A 23181-nucleotide genomic window follows, 5' to 3' on the forward strand; every position below is an offset into this window, starting at 1 on the left:
TTGGCAAAGTCGAGGCCATGCCAAGATGTCTAGCTAATCGGGTTCTGAAAAATCTACCAGGTACAAAGCTTCGATTTTTAAAGCACACAGTATACAGACGACCGGGCTAAAAGCAGACGTTCTTTCAAACACAGTCGCAAATCAACCATATATTTCTGCCGTATATTTTGGCCATATATATTTTTGTGCCGTACTTCATGATCATGACAATTTTTTCGACATGACTTTGAGCTGACGGAGATTTTACGACAACGGCATCAGTATTCAAGAGAGCATGGTATAGCGTTTTAGATGCATTAAACCGCACTGAAACTGCAGATAATACAGCACTTTCGGTTTAATGAGAAGTGGCAACCTCACAGGTCGGAGTCGTTATCGAAGAACGGTTTTCGAAGCATCTGTGCACAAACAATGCTCAACTAATTTATAAAGAATTGTGAGTTAGAACTTAATTAACGTCGATCACATAATTATAATAATATAGTATCCTGTATTAGAACTATAGCTAGTGACATCCGCTTGCATTTGATTTGCATTCCATAGCGAGTAACAAGAAGTCAGTAATTCCATCCAACGCGCTCTTCCCTTTTGCTCCGCAGTTCTTGTTAACAATCGGCGTGTAGCATGCATTTCCGTTTTTTATTACGCTAAAAATAGAAAGAAAATTTTGACTACCTTATATATGAAAAGAATATGAAGGTGCCTAAATCTAATGTGTCTAATTATCTAAGCATACGACGCAGTGGAGGGAACTTTCAACTTTGATATCACATTATACCGCGAATTACTTATTGCTCCCTTTGATACATACCAACACATGCCGCTGAAATCGATTTTCCCATCCTTGGTATCAGCCAGAGAAAGGGTCCGATCGATGACGGTGAAGTTGAAACAGGATTCAAATCCTTGGCGATTTTTGTTATTGCATTCAGTTAAGTCTTGCAAGTTCCGTCGGCCTCCGGCGCTTGCACATCCCTGGGTCAACGTGTTAGCAAAGTCAAAGGTGCTTTTCATTGCTGAAAAAGCATCGTTCTTCCAACATTGTTGAGGAATCTTTGAAGAACAGCCTGCCGTTTTTGAAAGTGCGCTGACATCAAAAGAAAAGATTGTCAAATACAAAGGAAAGAGATATGGTTGACGTTTGAATTAGTGACCGCTGCTATCGCTAGCCGCTATAGTCCCGCTACTGATCATGAGAAAGAAATACTGAGCTCTCGATATAGAGTGCAATGCTGATCGACAAAAAATTCATGTTTATCCGATAATTTGTTTAAATGAACACTCGAAGTACAATTTCTGTTACATTAACTTTTGTATATATATACTAACGAATACCTATGAGAGTAGTTTGCATTCGTAAGTTTATTCTCATTGCACAGAGCCTCTGTGCACTCTATCCCCTCTAGCTGTGACAGAGGGATAGATCCTCTGTAAAGATAGAGCTGCGATGTACCGCCATCAGTTTAAAAAAGTGATATTAAATTGTGTTTCACAGACTACGCTTGAGGCAAACGCCATTAATATGTTTAAACTTACTCGCATTTCTTCAGGATATCAGAATTGCTACTACCGGACGAAGTGGATTTGCCTGCTGCTGAAGGATCGTCGATGCAGTTAGCCAAACCTTCGAGGACGCTCATACAATCATCATTTGGATTAGCTGCATTTACTCCCTGAGCGGGCAGATTCAAATGCAGGACCGTTATCAGGAAAGTGGATAGTAACACTTGCTGCTGAGATAGCATTTTTTGGCGATTATTAATGGAATAACTATTATTGTTAATAAGCGTTCGACTATTTTGCAGTCAAAACCACCCCGTCAAGAAGAATTGAAAGTAAATCCTAATCTACGTATACCCTAAGCATCAGAAAAATTTATAAGGCAACGACTCTGGAAGCTAGGTATCTGTAGAGATACGTGTAGCACACTCTTTGCAGTAGCAGCACAAAAAATGCCAAACAATGTGCCTCATTTACCGGTGTGCAGGTATAGCAGGAAAATGTGGTCATACAACCTTTTCGCAGTTCCGTTGTTTTGACAAGCCGATGATCCGATTGTTTGTTTAAGACTCACACACACAGTCATCGCGTTTCTTACATGCATGGTAATCTAATAAACGACCGGTTTTGGTTTTTTTCTTGGATGTTTTTACATCCGGCGGTCCGGGGAATGTCTCCACACCTCGCCTTTAACTTACGCATCAGCCAAAAAGACAAAACTGAAATTACCCTGCTTAATTTTAGGGCATTATAGTTAATCTACTCATGGCGTTACGCACCTCCAGGCTCCGTTATCGTGTACCTTAAAACCTTTTGATATACAAAAATTTAATTTAACTTTAGATATACAAAATAATTGTTACAAAATACTTATTGGTTCGATATGGCCGCATGTGCCCTCATCCGGTTAGGGTTACATGTGCCAGCGCGAATCCGCCGATTCAAAAAGTTTGACATCCGGTCACTTGAACAACAGCTTGGCTTTTCCGGTGAATTCACCGATAACTGCGGCCGAGGGCGGGAGTATGGCGTTATTATGATCTGGCCACTTGTGCGAGTCAGCGATCGTTTCGCTTTGACGCTTTCCGTATCAGACAAATTATTATCTCAAAATATATAAGTAAACTCAAAATATATCTTCCTTTTGGCCTTTGGAAAGAATAAGATTAAGGTTTTTCTGGTAATTTATTCGCGATGGAAACGGACGACCCCATCACTGAAAACTTGGTTACGAACCAAGGAGAACCAGCATCGTCTGAGGATGTCTCTTCTGAGTCGTGAGTCTTAAGATCGACGCGTACCCCTGATTATCATCCCCGATGCAGTGCCAGTTGTTTTGCTTCGAAGATTGCTGGATATTTCTCGCACATTAGAATGAATTTTCTTATTTAGTGGTGCACAAGATACTTCATCAAAAAATGTTGATTCTGGAGAACCGGCGGAACCCGCAGCGAAGAAAGTGAAACTGGATGTTGTGGTTCCTGAGGATTATGTGAGTGTTCTCTTGCGCCTGTCGCGCCGAAATGAAGTTTTTCCGTTTTTGATTGTTTTGGCCCTTTGGGTAAACGACCTTAGCAAAGGTTTTCGTGGTTTAGCAAGAAGATGACGAAGAATTTCCAGCTGACTGGAAAGAGACCGCAAATGAAGAAGAGGAAGAGGAGGAGGAAGAAGGTTTCAACATTTCCTTAGACGAAGTCAAACCGAGGTTTGGTGCTTTTAGTTTGGGCTGTAGGATATAGGGTTCCATATTTTGTGCGGCTTTGTCTACTGCCGAACCAACTAAGTTTTTATAATTTTTAATAAAGAACTTGTTATGGGATTTAATTTGAAATTTATCAATATTGATCTAAAAAATTTCCAATAAATCTTTGGGCAGCATTACGCTGTAGTTTATTTATTTTTAGTATTTCCAAAAACAGCTATGAAGGTTTGCTTTAGGATGGCGCATGTTATAATCAGTTCGTTACGGTGATAATTTTTTCCCGTGTATAAAATTGGGCGCGTGCAGTGGTCATGGTTGGTTATTTTTTGCAGGATTGATTATCGCAAAGGTGAGGGCTGTTGAACATCTGATGTGATGCGAATGTCCGTTTGAAGTTATACTTGGTGCCCTAAGCCCGAACATCTACGATGAAATTGATTTTTAGCGCTTCTTAATAAGAAAAATATCGACTTCAACGATGTTCCGGAGATTAACGGGGTTCCCGTCACGGAATTCAACATCGATACACTTGAGGACAAGCCGTGGAAAAAGCCTGGTTGGTGATCTACGCATTGTTTGAGTTCGTTGTTCCACTGACGTGCTTGCGATCAAAGATGGGCTGATAATATTTCAGGAGTGGACATTTCGGACTACTTCAATTATGGCTTTAATGAGGATTCTTGGAGGTTGTACTGTGATAAACAACGCCGCATGCGTAGTGAAGCCCAAACTGCTGAGGTGAGCGTCGCATTATTATTCTGATGCTAACTGACTGGAACTTGTTTGTGCTTTTCGTCCTCCTCTGGGAGAACAGGCGAATTCATAAGACAATAGTTATCACTTATCATACATAAAGGTGACGTGTTTTTTGTCGCGCAAATTCAGTAAGAGATTACTTAGTTGAAATTTTCGTGTCGATTTTTTCTTACGTTTGTCTTTCAGGCTGCCGTTTCGATATCCACCGTGGGGAAAAACGGTAAGATTAAGCCAACGGCGATAAAAAAACGGCGATAATTTTTAGGATGATTGTATGTGTTTCTTATTTCATCTCGTGGTATTACCGTATTATTGGCAAAATTTCAGATTTTCCGTTAAGGTTAAATCTTTATTAATCGACCGAAGTTTTACTGAAACTCGTTGGTGTTGTAATACTGTATTTAGGGAGGTGAATGTTCTGAAATTTTTCGGTCTTATTTGCAGACAACAGCAAATATATTCCTGGAAGCAACCGAATGAATATGCCTGGAGACCAGTCCGCTCCTGGTCAGCCATTCCGTGCACAATTTAGGCGCCGGCAGCCGGATGGACAGGGTCATAATCCCATTCAAGTGCTGAACGAGTAAGAAAGCATAAACTGAGAAGATAATCAGTTTTTGTCATTGCCATAGGCATGAAACAGAGACAATATATTTTGCAGTCGTAAACCGGAAGGAGGACCGATGATGGGAATCCTACCGGGAGGAGGAATGCCCTTTCCGGTACCTAATCCCGGCATGATGGGAGCTCAAGTGGGCATGGGTTCATGTAAGTTATCTTTAGCGCGTTGCGCGCGTACTGTATACATTCGGAATCAGCGATGCCTGTGCTTCTTGCAGCAATGATGATGAGGCCACTGAATGATTTGCCACCGCAGCAACGTAATTTTCCCCAGAACCCTTCTTTTGCTAGTGGTATGTGATTGCATGATGAAAGCTGATAAGTTGTGGGTTTTACAAGAGTTGGGATTTCTTGATGTTGGCTTTCTTTGTAGGTGGAAGAAGGCAGCTGACCACTATTAATCTCACAGCCCCGGCATCTGACAACAAAGAATCATCCTCCTGACCTGACTGAACCTTTAGCCATTCGTATCTGTTGGCTACATCCAGGAAAGCATCTGACTTTTTACAGCGCATGCTGTGCACATTTATATTGATTTTTATACGATGCTACTTTTGAGATGTCATTCGTTAGACTGGATTTTAGTTGTGGTGGATTGTTCGAGCTACATGGTTTGGCTTCGACTTATCTTTCCAGTCGACTTTTCTGCCCACAATCGATGTAAAAACTTTGTCATAGCGTTTTCCCAAGCATTCCGTGGCGTCCGCATTTAATTTAAATTAGAACATTTTTAATCTTTATTGGGAGTTCGCCTCTTCCCACAAAGCGGTATCAAAGACATGCGAAAAGAATGATTTTTAAGAGCCAAGCAAACATAAAACATAACAAACCCAACAAAAAATTACGCACATTCAACCTCTTCAGATCATTCGGTTTTAGCGTCTTTTTCCGGTCTAGTTTTCTGGCCAGAAGTGGCCACGACATAATGGTAGAGAACTACCAATAACATTAAGCTAACACCGAGAATATTGCAGAAAACTCCCAGCTGAACGTCTGAAATCATTGTGGATTCTGTGGCGTACAGGCTTACAGACCTCTCGTCCAGGAATCGAAGGACCGCTAATCAGTTTCCTATGTAAAAAATAAGGGATGGGCAAGAGATGCAAAGATAATATTGTGCAACGATGTTATAATGGCGTAATTTGCATGTTCTTACTGGTTTCCACAAAGCGCAAGAACCTCCGAGCGGAATAACAATATCGGACGCAAGAGTGGAAGAGAAGAAACAGAAATCATAAAAATATGGAAACAAATCAACGTCACCAAAAAGGCCAAGACATGTAAATACGGTACGTAGAGACAATCTTTTATAAATAAGTTCAAAAGGCAGCGTACGCCGAAAAATACAGCAGCACACGCCTAACCAATGGTAATTGTCGAAAATGCAACGACCACTCACCCCCACTTGAACAAACCGAAGGCAGGCTAAGAGCCTTACACGTTGTGAGGATGCAGGTGGCGTGCTAGTTAAAGAAACGAGCCCGGCTTACACGCTCACCCCCCATGCGCCACCTCTTCTACCGTTAACCTCGATGCGCAAGATTTGTACACGTAAACACGTACACAATGCGGTGTTGGCTGCATACGGCATTGCACACAGCTTTACCAGCGATAGACTAATTTTATTGATCGCAGTCTCCAGAATATTTTTGAATATTTCGCTGGGTTTTCTCAGTTTATATTTCCTGTTTTTCGATTCAGAGTCTTTGAAACAACTTCTTTGTGATACCCATTTTGTTCTGCGGTGAGTGAGTGCTACGGCTGGTTTATATATTTCAAAATACGATAAACTTACAACCTTCCGAGTTCCGACCGCGTTTTATATGCTGCTTTTGTAGTTTTGTTCGTGTCATTCTGAATATAAGTACAGTTACTGTTCATACACTTAATTAAATATAATAAAACTGTAAGAATAATAATTAATTTGATAATTGTGATCGTGACGTTGAGTGGCTTCAGTGAGTAAAACTGTAAAAGAAATAGAAATGTCATAACTCAATAAGTCGGAAGCAGACTGTTTCTAATTTGCATAGCTTTTGCTGTTTTGCAGTTTTGCGTCTTGTCACCGAAAGTTACGCGTTTTGTTTTTTGTGTTGTTGTAAACTTGTACATTTCTGTCTTTATTATCTAGGTTTCTGGGTAAAGCTACGGCAAACCTTCTGCGGTGACTGTAAAGACTAAAAGGTAAGTCACCGTAAGCGCATGCAGACTTCTTACTTGTGCTCCCTGATATGGGTGATATTCGCTTCTTTTTAAATTTAACCAGTTGAATTCGAGAATCGATTTGGTAATTAGCGCATGGTTTGATGCGTGTGTTACTAATTTTGAACGATTCCACGCTTGATAAAAATTGTATCATTTGTGTACATTCTCTAATTATGGAATGTATTAAGTTTTAACATGTACGATATACAGACAGCATTTTGCTTACACCTTAATTTAATTTAATTCGAATCAGAGCAGGTAGCCCATTTCCGGCTAGGCCCTAGGGTGACAGTCTAGCTTGGGATTTTAAACCAGGATTTTAAACCTTTAAACCTTATGAGTTGTAACATTTAACAAACTTGAAATTTATTTACCGGTGCTTTTTTCTTAAACTTTTGTGTAAGTAAGTTTAGTAATTACAGTGTGGTGGAGTGACTCAGTAATCTGAGTTCATATTAATTGATATTATTTTTCGTAAATAATCATGAAGTAGTTTAAGTTGCCTATTAAATTCTGCCTATTATTTTGATGGCTATTAGTATTACTATTGCCTACTAAAAACATACGGATTTCTTCGTCGTAGATGGATCAAGTCAATCAGTTCGTCGATCCGATTCGTCAGTTCGCCAAAGATTCCTTCCGACTGGTGAAACGCTGCACGAAACCAGACCGAAAGGAGTATCAGAAGATAGCGATGGCTACTGCGATCGGCTTCTGCATCATGGGATTCATCGGATTTTTCGTGAAACTGATCCATATCCCTATTAATAACATTATTGTTGGTTCTTAGTTAACCCTTTTGTTCGATTGAGGGTTCGTTTCAAAGGTTGGCGCTTTGTTTACATTCTTCTTTTTAAAAAATGGCTTATTTTATCTGCATATCCAAAATGTCGGTGTTTGAGAGATTGTCAATATAACATTATACGATTACGGACTAGTACGGATGCAATGGAGTATGTACATGAATAAAATTTCTGAGTTGTTTCGTTTTCTACGGAAACTTTAAAACGTGAAATTAAGAAAGTGGAATACTCCATGAATACACGCCGATATTATGAACTCGCATTACTGAACATTCTCCATCAGTTCGTACAGTTAAACGAGCAAAAGTCTTTGTACAATACAAAAATATTGTAAGTCGCACAGTTTCTATCACCTTGTCGACGAATTAAAAGCATAAAACTGATAATCCATAAAATATTCGCAGCTGAAAAACATATCTTCAGAATTACTAATAACGTTCCTGGCCTCTCGGTTTAAACTAAGAAAACCACAAAACATAATAAAATAGCACGTTCCGAATTGCGCGAAAAAATTAGTCTTCAACTGGTTCGGACTCTGTGTCACCCACACTTTTGGAAAAATCCTTGGACACGGGTTATCACGTCAGGTGTGGTGCGGAGAAGTTGAGTGGGACCTTGTGCGTAGTAAAAACGTTTTTGCTGGTTTTTTTATTAATAACGTTTTCGTTGCGGGAAGAATGCGTCGGACATGCACTGGCATTGGTATGCAGGCTGGTTTTTCAGAACCTTGCAAATTAGCTGGTCATGCGTAGCCGAATTCCTTGGACTTTAGATGTACGGTAGTGGTTAATTAGCGACTGACGATGTTCTTTTACTTCTTTAGTAAGTACTGCAATCCGGCGTCAGCGCTTGCAGTGATTGCATGCCTTACTGGAACAGTGAGCAGCCACCTGGACATCATCATAACGAAGTGGATTTCGTTGCAGCTAAATGCTGAACTAAATTTGATCATATGGAATTTTGTACACTGGACTCAAAAGAAATATTTAAAATGGGAAATTAACACTGCACTTACAGTAACTATCAGATCAGCCGATCGACTGACATGGATGCGCATTGCGCGGCATGCTTGGCACACTGACAAAATGCGAAATGATCGCTCTAGAATTTTTAGCTACATTTTTGCATCTAACTGTTGCCTGATATTAATGTTTCACCTTTTCAGTATTTATCTTTAGAAGAGCGAAAGATAGTGTGCGAAGTTACGAGCATTAGTGCGTAGAAGTTTTGTATGAAAACACAGGTCATCATTTCGCCGGAAAGTATGGAATCATAACCTAAAGGAGCGCTGAATGCACATATACGGCAAAGGTCATCTGAAAAAGAGCGTCGGTTCGTTGAATCGACTTGCAGGATTTCTTTATTGGGCAAAATGCCATCAACGTAACAAAATATGCATACGCGTAATACTACATAAAATGATTCGAACTTAAACGTTAAAGAAACAACCAAAATCGTTACCGCCGTCTGGCCGTTTAGGTCGCATATTCATAGTGCCCAAAACAGCAGCAGCATTTCCTTTAACAACTGCCAGACTAAGGGGCCAGTGCGCTAAGCATCTTCGGTAGCGATTACGAATCCGATTAAGACATTTTCTCCAGAAAATTTCTAAATCGGTTTTCGAGCTTAGCGCACACTGCCCTAAATCTCTGCTTTAACAAGGCAGTAGAGCGGGTTATCCTGCCATGTCGCGAATCTTTCTGCCAGCGAAACGAATAACCTCCGCGAATGCCGAACCAAATGCGCCAAATGTCTCGACTGCCAGGGGGTATTATTATAAAATAAAGCAGGTAACCCATTCGAAATGAATGGACACCACCCATTCCCTCCACAAAGCCATATTGTTGCAGGATTGTTTGCCACCGCTGTAGCTGCATTTGTGAGATTTCTCGATGAAGTCGTATGAATCATTCGTAAATTCTTGCGTTTAAAGTTTTTTTGAACTTTCGGAAGTCAGTGGCACTTTGGTTCGATGGCATCCCTAATTTCCTCTCCATAATCCAGGCGTGAGAACGGCTACTCGGTTTCCTCTCTTTTTTTTAGGGAGGGTTGGCTTAGAAATTCGTGCAAGTTTTGTACACCACTCCAGTGTGCTGCCCCGTAGTCTCCTTATTTTTTAACGACTGGGTGACAACATTGTGATGAAATTTTACTGGCATAATGTAAAAGTCAAGGCCACTCCAGGGTTCTTTTCAGACTGTAGCTCAACTTTCCGCCATGAATAGTAAACGGCTGAAACAACTGTTCCGCCTGTGGTTTGGAGAATACAGTACATTAAATTTTATTTTTAATACACAGGACAAAATAGTTCACAAGTATACGTTTTTGTGGACCGACAGATCTAGAGGTTGTATGACTTTTATCTCATTCTGAATTTGTTGGCAGATTAGTACTTACAATTAGATGTTGCCAACATACAGTTACAAACTTAGCTTATTAAATTTTCTCGAATGGATCACCACGAGTTCATGACTATGATTTAATTAATTTTTACACTCTACTTCAAATAAATTATTAATGATAGGGTTAGAAATAAATTATTAGTGATAGCTCTACGAATGAAAAGTTTTTCTTTTTTCAGAAAAACCCTAATTCTTCTTCCAACTCTAACCATAAAACAGACTCATAGTCATGGTCAGTAGAATACGTTCGAATGCTTGTAGACGCCGGCTTCGAGCAGCCGGTGCGAATTGTCCTTCAACTTTAGATGATAACTGATGATTTGAATCATTTGACCTATTCCAGGTATTGGTATTCTGAGTCGAGACTCGAGGACAGTGTTAATATTTAGAAATAATATTTAGATTCAGAATGAATTAATTCGCCTTATGATTAGTAGTATAAAGTCATAGACCTGAGTAAAACAGCTTGCAGGAAAACGTTAGTTTAACGTGTATCTGTAACTACCGCTCGGTGAACGGATGTGTGTCAATTTTAGCCGTTTCCTAACGTTTATCTAACGTTTTTTTTGCAAGTTGTTTTACTCGGGAAAGAATTATAGTATATGAACCGTACGGTCCGTACCGTATACTTTGCCCTATAATTAATAGTTCGAATTGGAAGTATTAATGGAGATCGTCTGAACGAAAACTTTCAAGAACAGACTCACCGTATATCCCTTTAAAGTAAGTACTTGTCCTGCTGCTGCCAGATGTGCCAACAAAACATTCCTTCGTCCAGGACTCCTATACACGGCGCGAGTCCGCCGGCGACGCACTACTGCAAGTCTGCAGCTGATGTGCATATACAAAGTATATCGGGCAAACTGCGAAGTGCGAACTAAGGCAGTAAACGAGGGCAACCGCATTAATTTTAAGTTTTTGCGTCCTGTTGTTGATAATCAGAATGACAATTTAATAATCGTAAGATCACTGATCAAGGTTCCAGACTTCACTGCGCTTGTAAGTTACAACTAGCCCATTGCGCTGATGTCCAACAAAGGTTTGTAAATTTTGCCTTTTTTGCACATTAAAAATGGCCTAAATTAGCAGTTAACTTTGAGAAATATGAATATGAGAAAGAGTGGAAGATCTCAGCTAACACATCATTATTCTGGTAAAATAATAAGTACTACGGCGCATTTGTGAAACTCAGATTTACGATTTATCCCTCGAATTAGAAGAGTAGAATGCCATTATGCCAGGCATCAGCGCAGCCGCAGCTTCGGTATGGGCGCCCGAAAACACCGGCTGCCCCAAGCTCCAAGTTCCAACACAATCAGCACACTTGTCGCTGTATACACCACATGATCCAGTTTCGGCCTGTTTGATTTTTGTACAGTACTCGTACCTGCGTTTTATGCTTTTTCCTTTGGCCTGGCTCGGACTCGTACGACGTGTACTGACTAGTGAGTACATTATTGGCATCGACTGACCCATTGCTGGAAACGATTTTCCCTAATTTTACTACTTCTACCCTTAATCAAAATTTTGGTTACAACATATAGCATGTGCAAATTTTATTAAATTGTGTTGCATACATCATACATGCAATTATGCATTAATACAACTATTTTGGCAAGTTGAAGCACCTTATTATAAAATTTTTATTTTAGATTATAAATTTCATTTTAGAATTAATTATTTTTGGTTGAATTTTACACCAACTTGAGAAATTCTGTATCTGTTAACCGTGGGAGCGTACATATGGCTGACAATACGATATAATTATAAGGTCAGCTCTTGAGTCTTGAATCTTGATGTTAACCTGTGGGCTGTCGTTAACTGCAAGTTTGTAAATTATAGTAAATGTTGACTGTTTTCGATGCGCACGATCAAGTGTTAACTGTGTTAATACAAATTAAATAAATGTTAAGTTCCAAACTAACAATAAAGGATAACGATTCACACCACAATTCAAACCACAATTTTATAACAAAGCGCACTGCACAATGGCTGCGGGGACTAATACTGTAAGTAAATTCTGTTATAAACAGTTGGTTCGAGTACGTACGAATTTTACGAAATTGCTTAACATGATAGTTTTGTACGGCTTATTGGGACCGGATAAGTGAGTAAGTAAGTGTTGCTTCTGTAGTAAAATATTGATTCTTACATCATTAGCTACAAGTTTGTGAAACAGAAAGCTCTGTTTAAATTTAAAAGGTCGAAATTTTAACACATCAGTTAAACTGTACCTGATGTGTTAAAATTTCGACTTTGATGATCAAATTGAAGTCGATCAAAGTTTGACCTACAATGACATTTTAATTTTGCTGTGGAGTCAAGTTATAGATAATTGTACGGATGCCATAATATTGTGCGTATTGTAAGTTCTGCCTCGCCAGTTAATCTCGTGCTAACGCTGATATCATAATAATTATTATCAAATATTTACGAAAGTTTTCTCAAGCTGGAAACAAGCAAGAAAGGGCAAAATGGAGCTAGCGGAAAACTACTGAACTGAAGGGTGGTCGTGGGTGGATATACGTTCCTGACATTGCAATTGCTTTATGTTAACTGCGTCTGAACCTTAATCTTATTTTTATTAAAGCGATGTGGAACCACAACAATTTATAACCACTGCCAGACGACAAGAACCAGGTTGTTGCACTTCCGGTTGTGGATCGCGCGATCAGCGTTATCAGCGACCTAGTTTTTAGAACTACTAAAGCATCAATGAATCAGAACAATAAAACTGGACATACCACTGATAAGATTTACGTAAACAGTCAGGTTATGAATGCCGATTATCCAGAGAGGTTGCAGAATAATCAGAAGTAAGTGCGTACTGCGTATGATTCTTCTCTGACCTGGCCATCAAACTACAAACTGTTGCTTGTGACTAATAATAATTATGAAATCTGCAAAGCTGAAAGGTGGGCCGTGTATAAATATTCAGTATACTCACAACCAGAATTTTATCGTGCACGCGGATCGTGAGCACGGAATCCCGAATTTATTGCAAAATTTGTGACTAATTCCTACATTTATGTGTGATATACTGATACTGTTATTAGTCAACACTCGCCTCACAATCAGTATATGCATGTGCACGTGAATGCACATACCGTGATTACCGGTGCTGCAGTAGTATTTTTGGTTATTTATTTAATATCGCTTTCACTTTTATCAATATAAAAAACAGAATTTAGGGAATAATATAGAAAAGTACAGTAACAATAATATCTATATAATAATAATTTAAGTGACAGTTAATCACTTAAATGGTTCCAACTTCCAAGTAAGTATTCTTGCTCGAATTTGCATCTGTCGAATTTACATAAGCGACCTTCCGTAGGTACAATTATGATTGCGAGTTGACGAATGACCAGGTGCATTTGTCGGCAGGAGTGGCTTTCCCACTTCTGCCCGGATGATTCTTTCCGCTCCATTCTCTTATGACCGTACCCGGTACCCGTACTTGTAGTCTTGTACTGCTCTTTCGCATCTTGTCCAGGGTAATCCAGTTTACACGGATAATTGGCCATAATGCAGTCCAATAACGAGAGCGCTGGCACATCCTACTTATCAGCTCTCTGCTAAGCAGTTCGGTGCAAAACTGATCGATTTGCCATCGATATATCATTCTATAAAACTTTGTTTAACGCAAAAGAACACAATAAATTACTTAGCTCGAGGACAAGATAATTGATGAAAAATATCAGTACAGAAACATAAAAAGATTTTACGAGGGGGAAAATGAATTATGATTTGGTAAGTACAGTACTCGTAAATGGTAATTCGTTTACCTTTTATACTGGTCGCCGGTGACTTTCGAATTAATGGTGTTGCTGCTGTTGCATGTACCGCTTTTGTAGTAGCTTCCCATTCATTCACAATCTTTGTATGTGATGACACTATTATTTTTAATTGTTTTCCTTACCACAGTGTCTGTGTAACCTCGTTACTCGTATATACAGTACAAGCGAAAAAGACTTTTTCGAGAAATATATTAGACGATCCAGCTTAATGCAGAGTTAAACGGAACTACTCTTTTATTATTGTCATTTGTCATATTAAGCGTATTAATAATGACTTTAACGGGTTACCTACCTACATTTTACAATAAACAATAATAAAAATATCTTCTTTTTACAACCAGCGTATAGTGATAATAACATGATACATTTCGTCCTTGAAGCCGACAGTGAGAATCGCTCGATTTAGCATGTCACGATCCCGAAGATCACAAGCATGCATTATTCTCTACAGTTTTCTTTTTGATGGAGCATAAATCGGAGAGCAAAGTTTTAAATTTTTCCCTGTGGAGGCAAAACTGTTCCTGTAATATTTTACGGTTTACGATTTTCTTTTCCGAATTGCTTGCCATGTACTTACTTCGATAGCTTTGGGGGTTGGGTTAAAAAGCTTTGGCGAAGCAAAGAGCGGCGCACAGCCGCAAGTACAGAAGCAGTAGTCGTGTATACGGTAGGCATCTGTACCACGGTAACCGGCCAACCAACAGCTCGCCATGGATGTTCATAATTCCTGTTGAAGTGTGCATGTATGTGTGCATGTGCTCGTAGGAAAATCGTCGATCGTGATCGAAGCGCAGTTTCATTTTTCGGTTGCCCAGCGGAAGACATTACCCGCCAAATTGTGGTGCTGATAACAGTTTTTTTTGCTCAAAAACAGTTTCTTTATGCACTATTTTTCTTAAGGAAGTGGAAACGTAGAAAAACTTGAAATGTGCGCATGTGCTTCAGAGAAATCGGATGTGGTATAAGTGCCGCTGCATGGTCAGTCGACGGAAACTGCTGGCCTGACCAGCCCAAGTAGACTTGACCGGACTAGCCGAATAATTGCAGTGTTGGTAGCTGCAGCCAGCATTTGAATTTTCTGGACTACACTCGTATTACATGCACTGATAGAAAAATGGATTCTGTATCGCATTCAAGCAACAGCAATTGTTCCACTGGCTCTTATACAGACTCGGAGAATGTAATGGATCATTCATCTGACGACGGGATCCGTTTAATGCCTTCCATTTCCACATTAAAACGCAAATTACCCGATGATCAATCGGCAGTAATGTTTGGGAGTTTTACGGTTAATTCAGAGAGCTCCACACCGTATTCGGATGCGACCAAATGCAAGAAAATCGTAAAGCATGTGAAAAGGCCGATGAATGGTAAGTGTACGGGTCATATTGTACAAATGTACATAAGAATACTGGCAAATTGATTATTTTAATATCCAATGCTCCGATCCGTTTGGTGTGCTTTTTTCCACTGAGGCCAGCATTTTATTTATATTAAATTAGTCTATTAGATTCGGCCGTGACACAGTGTGCAGTAAGTATGTTAGCGAGTATCTGATTGTAACAGCGAAAAAAGCTGTTGTATCCGGCGCTGTTGTAGTGGGTTATATGAATATTTGATACTCATACGGGTCTTAATCAGTCATCGCTACCTACTTTTGTGATCTTGATTATTTAGAGAGGGCTTTTAACCAAAATATCAATTGAAACTGAAGCGGAGCGGAGCTGAAAAATTTTGCATTGTGTGCTTAAGCAATAGTGAACTGGCGCTTTAGCACGTTGTCACTGTTGACGCAGGCCAACGAGTAAACCACAAGATTAATATGATTTTTACGTCGAGGGTTATTGTACAATTATACTTTTTCGTGTTTTGCCCTGAAATATGGAACTGCAACCGGTAAATCATACAGTCAAGTCCGCTGTACTGATATGTATGTATCTGCAGCATATAGCGATTTTAATACTTCTAAAGTATATCTTCAGCAAAATGTTTTCACCATATAAAAATACCGTAAGTAATCATCAAACTTTTGTTGACTGAACATTATCGTGTAGGTGTGACATCCCACAACTACAAGGTAGATTTCAGAATGCCGGTGTAAACAATTCACTACAAATCTTGTAAACCATTTCCTGTATTTTAAAAAGTTTAACCGTGAAATACCGTGTCCGCGTTTGCGCTTTAAGGTACGCATTTTTATGCCGTAAATTAATGGCAGTCGATTAGCAAACTTTCATAAAGATCTATATTTTTTGCACAGGTCATCGTCATGGGTTGTTCATAGCAAATGTCATAATTCAAATACGGACACGGTTTTCGTCTCCGAGCGTTCTTCACGTAGCATCACTCCAGATTCCCTGTTATTCTTAGCTTTTGCGGCGATGCATCTTTTAAAATTAATATGATTATGGGCCTAATTCATTCGCTTGTCATTTGATCTGTGTACTGATCGCGACTTTACTTAATGATTGTCGCGACGACTCCATCGGCTTCCTTATTAGTAAGTAAGAAAAACATTAAAGTAATTTTTACGTAATACATCCTCGCGTTCGAAAATTCGTCGGGGTTTTTTGTTCGATGCTTCTTCCATGCTTGAGCGCTCTCAACGGTGCCCCGGGCTGGCGGAAGGGGCGTTATTTCCCGGATGAATACGGCGCGTTTGGTACGGCTAGGCTCCAAGTTCTTTTGCCCGGCGAAACTGGTTTTAAGAGTTTAATAATTACTATGAATAGAACTGGTCAGCACGAAACCTTCTGAAGTTCCATCTAGATTGTACGACAGTTGGTTTTGCCGGTATCGCGGTGCTCAGTGCGCACAATGCTGACGCTGACCGTGACAATAAGAAAGTAAACTCAACGCTAGAAAGTACGTTTAAATATGAAATTTTGTCGCTTTGTGAAACTGGAAGTGGTTGCCGTTTTTGGACGACTGTGGAAGTAGAAATTACATCTTTTCCAAAAATTGCAAACTTATGTACACGGAATCAGCATATAAGAAAGCTGAGAATTCGACACAAATGCTGCAGTTCGCATACATAGAGCACAATGCATTATGGAAATAGTGGCTGAATACTATTTCTTACCATGAAGTAGGTACCAAAGAATATCTTATTAGACTAACGACATGTAAAGAAGCATTTTCCTAATCGTTCTGGTGTCCTGCTGCTTAAGTTTCTGCGACTGAAAATATTGGATCGTTCGCGGCAGAATGAATAATTACAGTATAAGTGGAAGGATGGCCGAAAGATGGTGGTTTGCGCCCGAAGGTACTTTCTGAACGCATACACCGTGTCATCTACGTTTATGGAAATTTGCTACGGGAAAAGCGGTTTTATCTGAACATCTCGCCCGTCCTAAAGTTAATGATAAATCTCCCTCATGCGTAATGTATTTTCTTTCGACTAAAGTGCGGCGCTCACTATAACAATAACGTACTGATCTTGGTTCCGGCTTGCTGTATTTTGTTACTTTTTTAGAAGTAAATCACACCAAGCCAGTATGTGTACGTCTACAGTAAGTCCTAACTTTTTCTTTTTTACCACAATAACTCTGTTTTTGGACTGGTTGGTGTTAATAAACTTTCGCTTTAAAAGCACAACGAAGAAAATGTTCCATAATCGTAGACTATGATAATTTCTACTTATAAGTTGGCTTGTTTATGTAGAAAATTGATAAAACTTTATTGCTTCAATTATGCGCCATAAATGACGCGAACCATATTAGCCCTTCGACGGGAAATGTTTTATGGAGGATGGCCGTGTGTGGTCATGATTGCGTAGTTTCATTTGCATAATTGTTGCAGCTTGTGCCAGCTGTACAGTTCTTTCATTTGTACGAGTATAATGGATGCGCGCGCTAGTTTATTGCAGAGATGTTTCAATATTGCGTTTTCCAATTTATCATTAAGACCCGGGCTTTTTACCTGGGAAATCCAATTGCCCGAGCAGCATCCGGGCATCTGGTGGTAGTCAAGATTTATCGAATCACCTTGCAGAAAATAGAAATAGAAAAAGCGTTTGTTTGATGTCTGATTTCTTCTGTTGAGTCACTGTGGGAGTCTGAAATTTTGATGATTTGTGTGCAAGAGATTTGCTTCTTCAACTTCTAATTTATTATTTTTCGAACTAAAAATTATTCCCGAAAGCGCCGGTGGTTTTGTAATTGATTGTTTTCGGGCGCTAATTTTGCTCCACTTTATTCCCCGAACTGTAGCTTCTTAATTTCTAATGGCTGCGAAAGACGTTGATGGTCAGTAGATACGCTAATAGCATGCCGTATTTTGAACTTTACAAAGTTGATTTAGGCTGCGTCTTGGATGAGAAGTACAGAGTAGAAATAATTCACGGCGACTGGTATTTATTTTGCTTTCTATGTGTGTTGCAGCGTTTATGGTGTGGTCGCAAATCGAGCGACGTAAAATCACCGAACAGCGTCCCGAGATGCACAACGCGGAGATCAGTAAGAATTTGGGGGCCAGATGGAAAACATTGGCGGATGCGGACAAGCAGCCGTACATCGAGGAAGCTGAGCGATTGCGGGTACTTCACACTCAGGAGTACCCTGATTAGTAAGTGGCTGCTTGTTATGTTATAACTGCGCTTCTTTGGGGGCTTGATTTTTGTCTGCCTCAATTCACAATGGGTGTACTGGGCTGTTTGAGTTGAGAGAATGAGTCAAGAGCGTGATTAAGGTCTCAGATGTGCCAAATACGGCGTGTATATGAGGAGGAATATCGTAGGACAACCGAGATGGTCTGCGTCCGATAAGCACATTTCGGCATATAGATTGCCTTTGCACAGTGGACAGCTTGATTACTAATGTGTAATGAGTGGAAGGCTTTAGAGGAAAAAATTTCCATGCCATTTGATGTTCGTGAGAATTGAAGATTGTCCAGATTGATCTTGTCGTCTTGCTGCCGGTTTGGCTGTTTTGAGGGCTTATTAATTGTAATGGAGGGACAGTTTTTATTGTAACGTTTTTCACTTCAGAGAGCCCGTGCTTAATGTTTCGAAAATTATTGTAATGGTGTGTGCTTCTGCCTGGTATGCGTGAGTGTGCGTTTTATCTGTGAGTCTGTGACAAAGTTTTTTTAATCAATATTTCGCTTAGAAACTTTAGTGAACGATATATGCCGTCAAGCAGATCTTTTCTCTCTCAAAACCGACAAAATGGAAAATAAATTAATGCAACCCAGCTAGTATTAATCGGTTGGTAATACCATTGGAGGTTGGTGTAATGCCTAATGCTAATTTATTGTTTGCTTTGCATTTTAACGTTTTAAAATGTAAACTATTGATTTCTTCGTCGGAGACTCGCAGACAGTGCAATGTTGTGCTGAAAGCTTGTTAGTTCTGTGCTGTAAAGTTTAAATGGCTAGCTGGGAGAGAGACCTTTTCCAGGGCATTTTGAAGCGTTGTAGATGCGAATTTGGAAAGAGTTGCTCCATATTTACTTAGCTTGCAATTCATAATCATCAACGTCAAAATGCAGTGATGTGTATATATTTTGCTTTGCAGTTACCTAGACTTGGGGATTTTTGAAAAGAGCAAAGGCTCTTGAAAGAGAGCGAGGGAAGCAAACGGTTACGCTAGATTAGAGCATACACACACTAATAATTGTATGCGCGCATGTACGTTTACATTTTCCGTGATGTATGGTGACGTTTTTATCAGCCGTATAGCTTGTAACGGTTAGGCCGATTACCGCAGCAGCTTGAGTTATCAGAGGAGAAGATATTGTGACAGTTGCGTTTGTAACTCTTGTAAACATTTATCTGGGCACATTTGCATGTTTAAATAACTTAATAACAGGCTAGGTCACGCGTTTTTTCCCGGCTCAGCTCGTTTCATGTAGTAGCGTCTGTAAACCGCAGAAAACCTGCAAGTCAAAGAACGTTATCATAACGATCAAATATAATGTTCATTAAAATTTTTGTTTAGCTGACAGTTTGCACCAAGTCATTTTTTTGCGCTGCTCGATACAACTTCGATACACTGTGTATGCGCATACAGAGTGCAGGAGACGGAAGGGTGCTTTTTGCATCTGCTAGCATGCTCGCAAAAGGAAACAGCCAGATGTGCGCAAATCGTAATAGCCAGTGTGGTGCCAGAATTTGAGCGACGATTTATGTTTTGTAGCCACGCTAGGTGCACTTCTGCCTTCGTAGTTGCATAATCAAATAAAGCGAACTTGTTTGTATTGTCTTATAAAATCCTCTATAGATCATCGACTTAATTAAATTATGAGGGTAGTGTGCCCTTATACAGATCGCGAACAGCAAGTGATATGCAAGCTTTTCTCGAATTAATGTCCACTGATAAATTTTGATGGGTTGTTGCCGTGAACATGTCACACGGCGGTGCATTTCACTACCCATAGATCAAACTGTGTAAACTGAACTTTGTTTTAATTTTGTGATTAAATCAAAGTTTCCATATGCATGTGTACGAATGTGCACTACATTTGATAAAGAAGTACAAAGGAGGAAAGACAAAATGTTTACACTGATTGTGAACGGTATTGCGGCTTAAATAAGTCTTTCTTCTTGCTAAATACTCTGAAACATTTCGATACAATAATTAAAGTTAAGTACTGTAACTGAATTTCTAATTTTTGTAATTGCAGCAAATATCGTCCTAAAAAGAAAACCAAACGGGATAGTGTGGAAAAGAGTGTAAAATGCGAGCCGGAGAAGCCGCAGCATCGCCCACAGCAGCGGTTAAACAAGAAGCCGGAGCCTACACCAGTAGTCACCGCGGCCCAGGCAGTCAAAAGTTCCGATCCTTCCCGATTCAAATTTAAATTCAGTCTGGCTGATAAAGATCGTTCCTTGATTGAACATCTGGCCACTAAGGGCTTCGCCGCCACCGCCGCTGCCGCAGTATCCGCCCTGCATCTGAACAATTCCAGTGTTGCGCTAAACGGTCAAGCCCATTTAGCATTAACCAACACCGCTCTGCCTAATATCCAGCTGATAACTCGTGGAGAGGGCTACTATGCTGCCGACCATAGTCCCCGCAGTATACACAGTCCGGTGGCCCAGGTCCCGGCAAGTCCCGGCTTTTCTAGCGCATCCAGCACCAAATCTGAGCCATTATCGTTAAGCGGATCGGAATCTCATAGCCCTTTGCCGGCAGCACAGACACTGGCAGGAATACATCATGGTAATGTGTTGGATATGGAGAAATTACTGTACAGTGTGCAGATGCAGCGCAACAGTGGCGCAGTGGATCATTTTCGCCAGCAGCAGCAGCACTGGCAGCAGCTACGCATGGCTGAAGTTGAGGAGTATGTGGAGAATTTTCAGGTCCCTGAGGAGTATGCTGACGGGGGGATCAATGCCGATTTAGATTATGATAAAATCCTCGATTTACTGCAGTCGACCAATGCTCCCACTGGCAATCAGTTTGGCGGCGGCGGCGGCTGGGATAGTGGTGTGCCCAGTGAGCAGCTTATCAACTGTGCGGATGTGTACATGCAGGGATTGCCGGTGGATTTTAGCGGTGCCGTTAATGGGGATATGATCAACCCAGTGATCTGTGCCGGGAACAATAGCACCCCTGCCGTGTCCAGCGCATCCACCGTGTCCTCGGCTAATGGATCAGTTTTCGAGTTTCCCGATTACGATAGTCCAGAGGGCTCGGCACTGCTGGAGAGTGAGTGGCTGCAGCAGCAGAATTCAGCGGTCTTATCGGCTCACTGATAAGACGGGATCTTTTGGGAGGAGAGCTTTTCCAATCCCATGGGTTGTGCACACTTGGATTTTAGGATGTTTATGTTCACGTTCGGCCGTTGCTCAGCCGTGATTCTCCTTTATTGTGTTCTTAATCCGCTGTTGGACCAACAAAATCTTCCATGGCTTGTACAGATGAATTTTTCGGAATTCTTTATTATTATCCCAAAGTATTTTTCGTCGCGCGACTGCTTTTCTCGTTTTCAGTTGATTTTCATCTGTTTCTTTGTGCTGTGGGATAATGCGTATTGTCGAGTCGGTCTACTGGCATTTTCGTCAATTGGAAATCTTTTGGAACGAGATATTCGACCTTGCCTTCGAGTGTTGCGTGATTATTGTTATATTATCCATTTGTGTAACGTCGGTATCGTCGTTTCCAGTCGGTTATTTTTCGGGCGCAGCTGCAGATGAACAGCAAACCAATTCATATGCTCAAGATGCAGAAAATACTAGGTTTGTTTTTCTATTTGTTTGTTGACTGATTTTGTTGTCTATGTTTCGGCATGTTATAACCATCAAAATTTGACGGAAGAACGGATGGCGAAAGTGAAGTTGAGCAGGTGTGGGCAGGATAATTTATGCCCAGTTATAACCGGCACCCCGTGAATTTTGGCGCCTTTGAGCATATCTCGAAAGATGCCACTGGGTGACTGTTTAAAATGCGAGATTGTGTAATCGGCACAGTGAAAATTTGGCGGTTTGAAATTTGAATGTTTTCAGTGTATTTACTTTTGTTTCGAAGGAAATGTGTTTAATTGCAGTTCTTTCCCCTGCCTTCCTTAATTGATTGGGTTGAAGGAAAACAGTTCTTTCGTTCAAGAATTTTTTCTTCTACGAAATGTTTGTTGTACAGAGTTCATTAAAGTTGGAAACGTTTCTTGCCTTCTTGGTTCCGCTACATTAATTTCACTGATGTTTACTGAGTAGGCAGAGAAGACATACTCAAAATTAATTTAATGTGATTTAGTTTCACGTAATCCACCTGGTTCGTTCTTAAAAAATGTGGCGCTATGAAATATAAGCAACGTTACCAAACCAACGTGTGCTATAACAGAAATTTAACGAAAAGTAAAGGACATGAAAAGTCTTGTGCTCTCTCCACAGCAGCCAAATTCAGTTAAACAGAATAACGCCCACGGTCTGTCAACAGTGCATAAATCTTACCAAATGGAAGCAGCTGTTCGTAAAATACATCTTAAATTATTCTTAATGTTTCTTCAAAAAGGTTTTGCAGCGCTCGCGTCAGGAGGATCGACGCAGACCATGTTCGGAACTTCATTTATAGTTTTCCAGAGTGCTACAACAGGAATAATGACACGAGACTGAAGTAGTGATATGCTGATCACTGATATTACATGGTATAGATTCTGTAATAGCAAATCAAAGAAGAGATCGGGAGATCTGGAACAAACTTGAAGTGCCGGTAATATGCATATGGTCGCTACAGCAATACACAACAAAAGGTTTTTTGCTATCACCAAGTTACCTATCTAATGTGGAGATTGAAATATTTTGTATTATACTTTTACTTGCAGCTTGTCAAGAGATTTTTTATTACTTCCCTTATGTCTCATTGTTAATTGCAGAATTTCCCGCTTGACATGGAATGCTTTACTTTGCGGGGTGGGTTATTTGCTTTAAGGATATGTGTCTGCCTTGAA

General features: G+C 40.2%; 3 protein-coding genes across 4 annotated transcripts; 2 read left to right on the forward strand and 1 right to left on the reverse strand.

Moving 5' to 3' along the window:
• Nucleotides 1-319: 319 nt before the first annotated feature.
• On the reverse strand, nt 320-1954 carry LOC129598678 (uncharacterized). Its single transcript, XM_055496702.1, has 3 exons — nt 1537-1954; nt 812-1087; nt 320-647 (listed from the first exon to the last, which is right to left on the reverse strand). The coding sequence occupies exons 1-3, from the start codon at nt 1743-1745 to the stop codon at nt 506-508; spliced, it is 627 nt and encodes a 208-aa protein (XP_055352677.1). The 5' UTR covers nt 1746-1954; the 3' UTR covers nt 320-505.
• A 122-nt stretch (nt 1955-2076) lies between these two features.
• LOC129598677 (uncharacterized) lies at nt 2077-5394 on the forward strand. Its single transcript, XM_055496701.1, has 11 exons — nt 2077-2777; nt 2893-2992; nt 3096-3205; nt 3535-3551; nt 3648-3758; nt 3837-3940; nt 4145-4178; nt 4403-4541; nt 4620-4726; nt 4798-4872; nt 4953-5394. Exons 1-11 carry the CDS (start codon nt 2695-2697, stop codon nt 5021-5023), a joined length of 951 nt encoding a protein of 316 aa, XP_055352676.1. The 5' UTR covers nt 2077-2694; the 3' UTR covers nt 5024-5394.
• Nucleotides 5395-14416: 9022 nt separating this feature from the next.
• LOC129598653 (uncharacterized) lies at nt 14417-22397 on the forward strand. 2 transcript variants are annotated; one of them, XM_055496653.1, is made up of 3 exons: nt 14417-15159; nt 18172-18355; nt 20413-22397. In XM_055496653.1, exons 1-3 carry the CDS (start codon nt 14904-14906, stop codon nt 21488-21490), a joined length of 1518 nt encoding a protein of 505 aa, XP_055352628.1. In that variant the 5' UTR covers nt 14417-14903; the 3' UTR covers nt 21491-22397. The 2 variants fall into 2 exon arrangements, with proteins under 2 accessions (XP_055352628.1, XP_055352629.1); XM_055496654.1 differs by lacking the exon at nt 14417-15159 and adding an exon at nt 17344-18036.
• Nucleotides 22398-23181: the final 784 nt, after the last annotated feature.

Source organism: Paramacrobiotus metropolitanus, unplaced genomic scaffold (genome assembly GCF_019649055.1).
Source record: "Paramacrobiotus metropolitanus isolate TYO unplaced genomic scaffold, Prichtersi_v1.0 Parri_scaffold0000127, whole genome shotgun sequence".
Taxonomy (NCBI): Eukaryota; Metazoa; Tardigrada; class Eutardigrada; order Parachela; family Macrobiotidae; genus Paramacrobiotus; species Paramacrobiotus metropolitanus.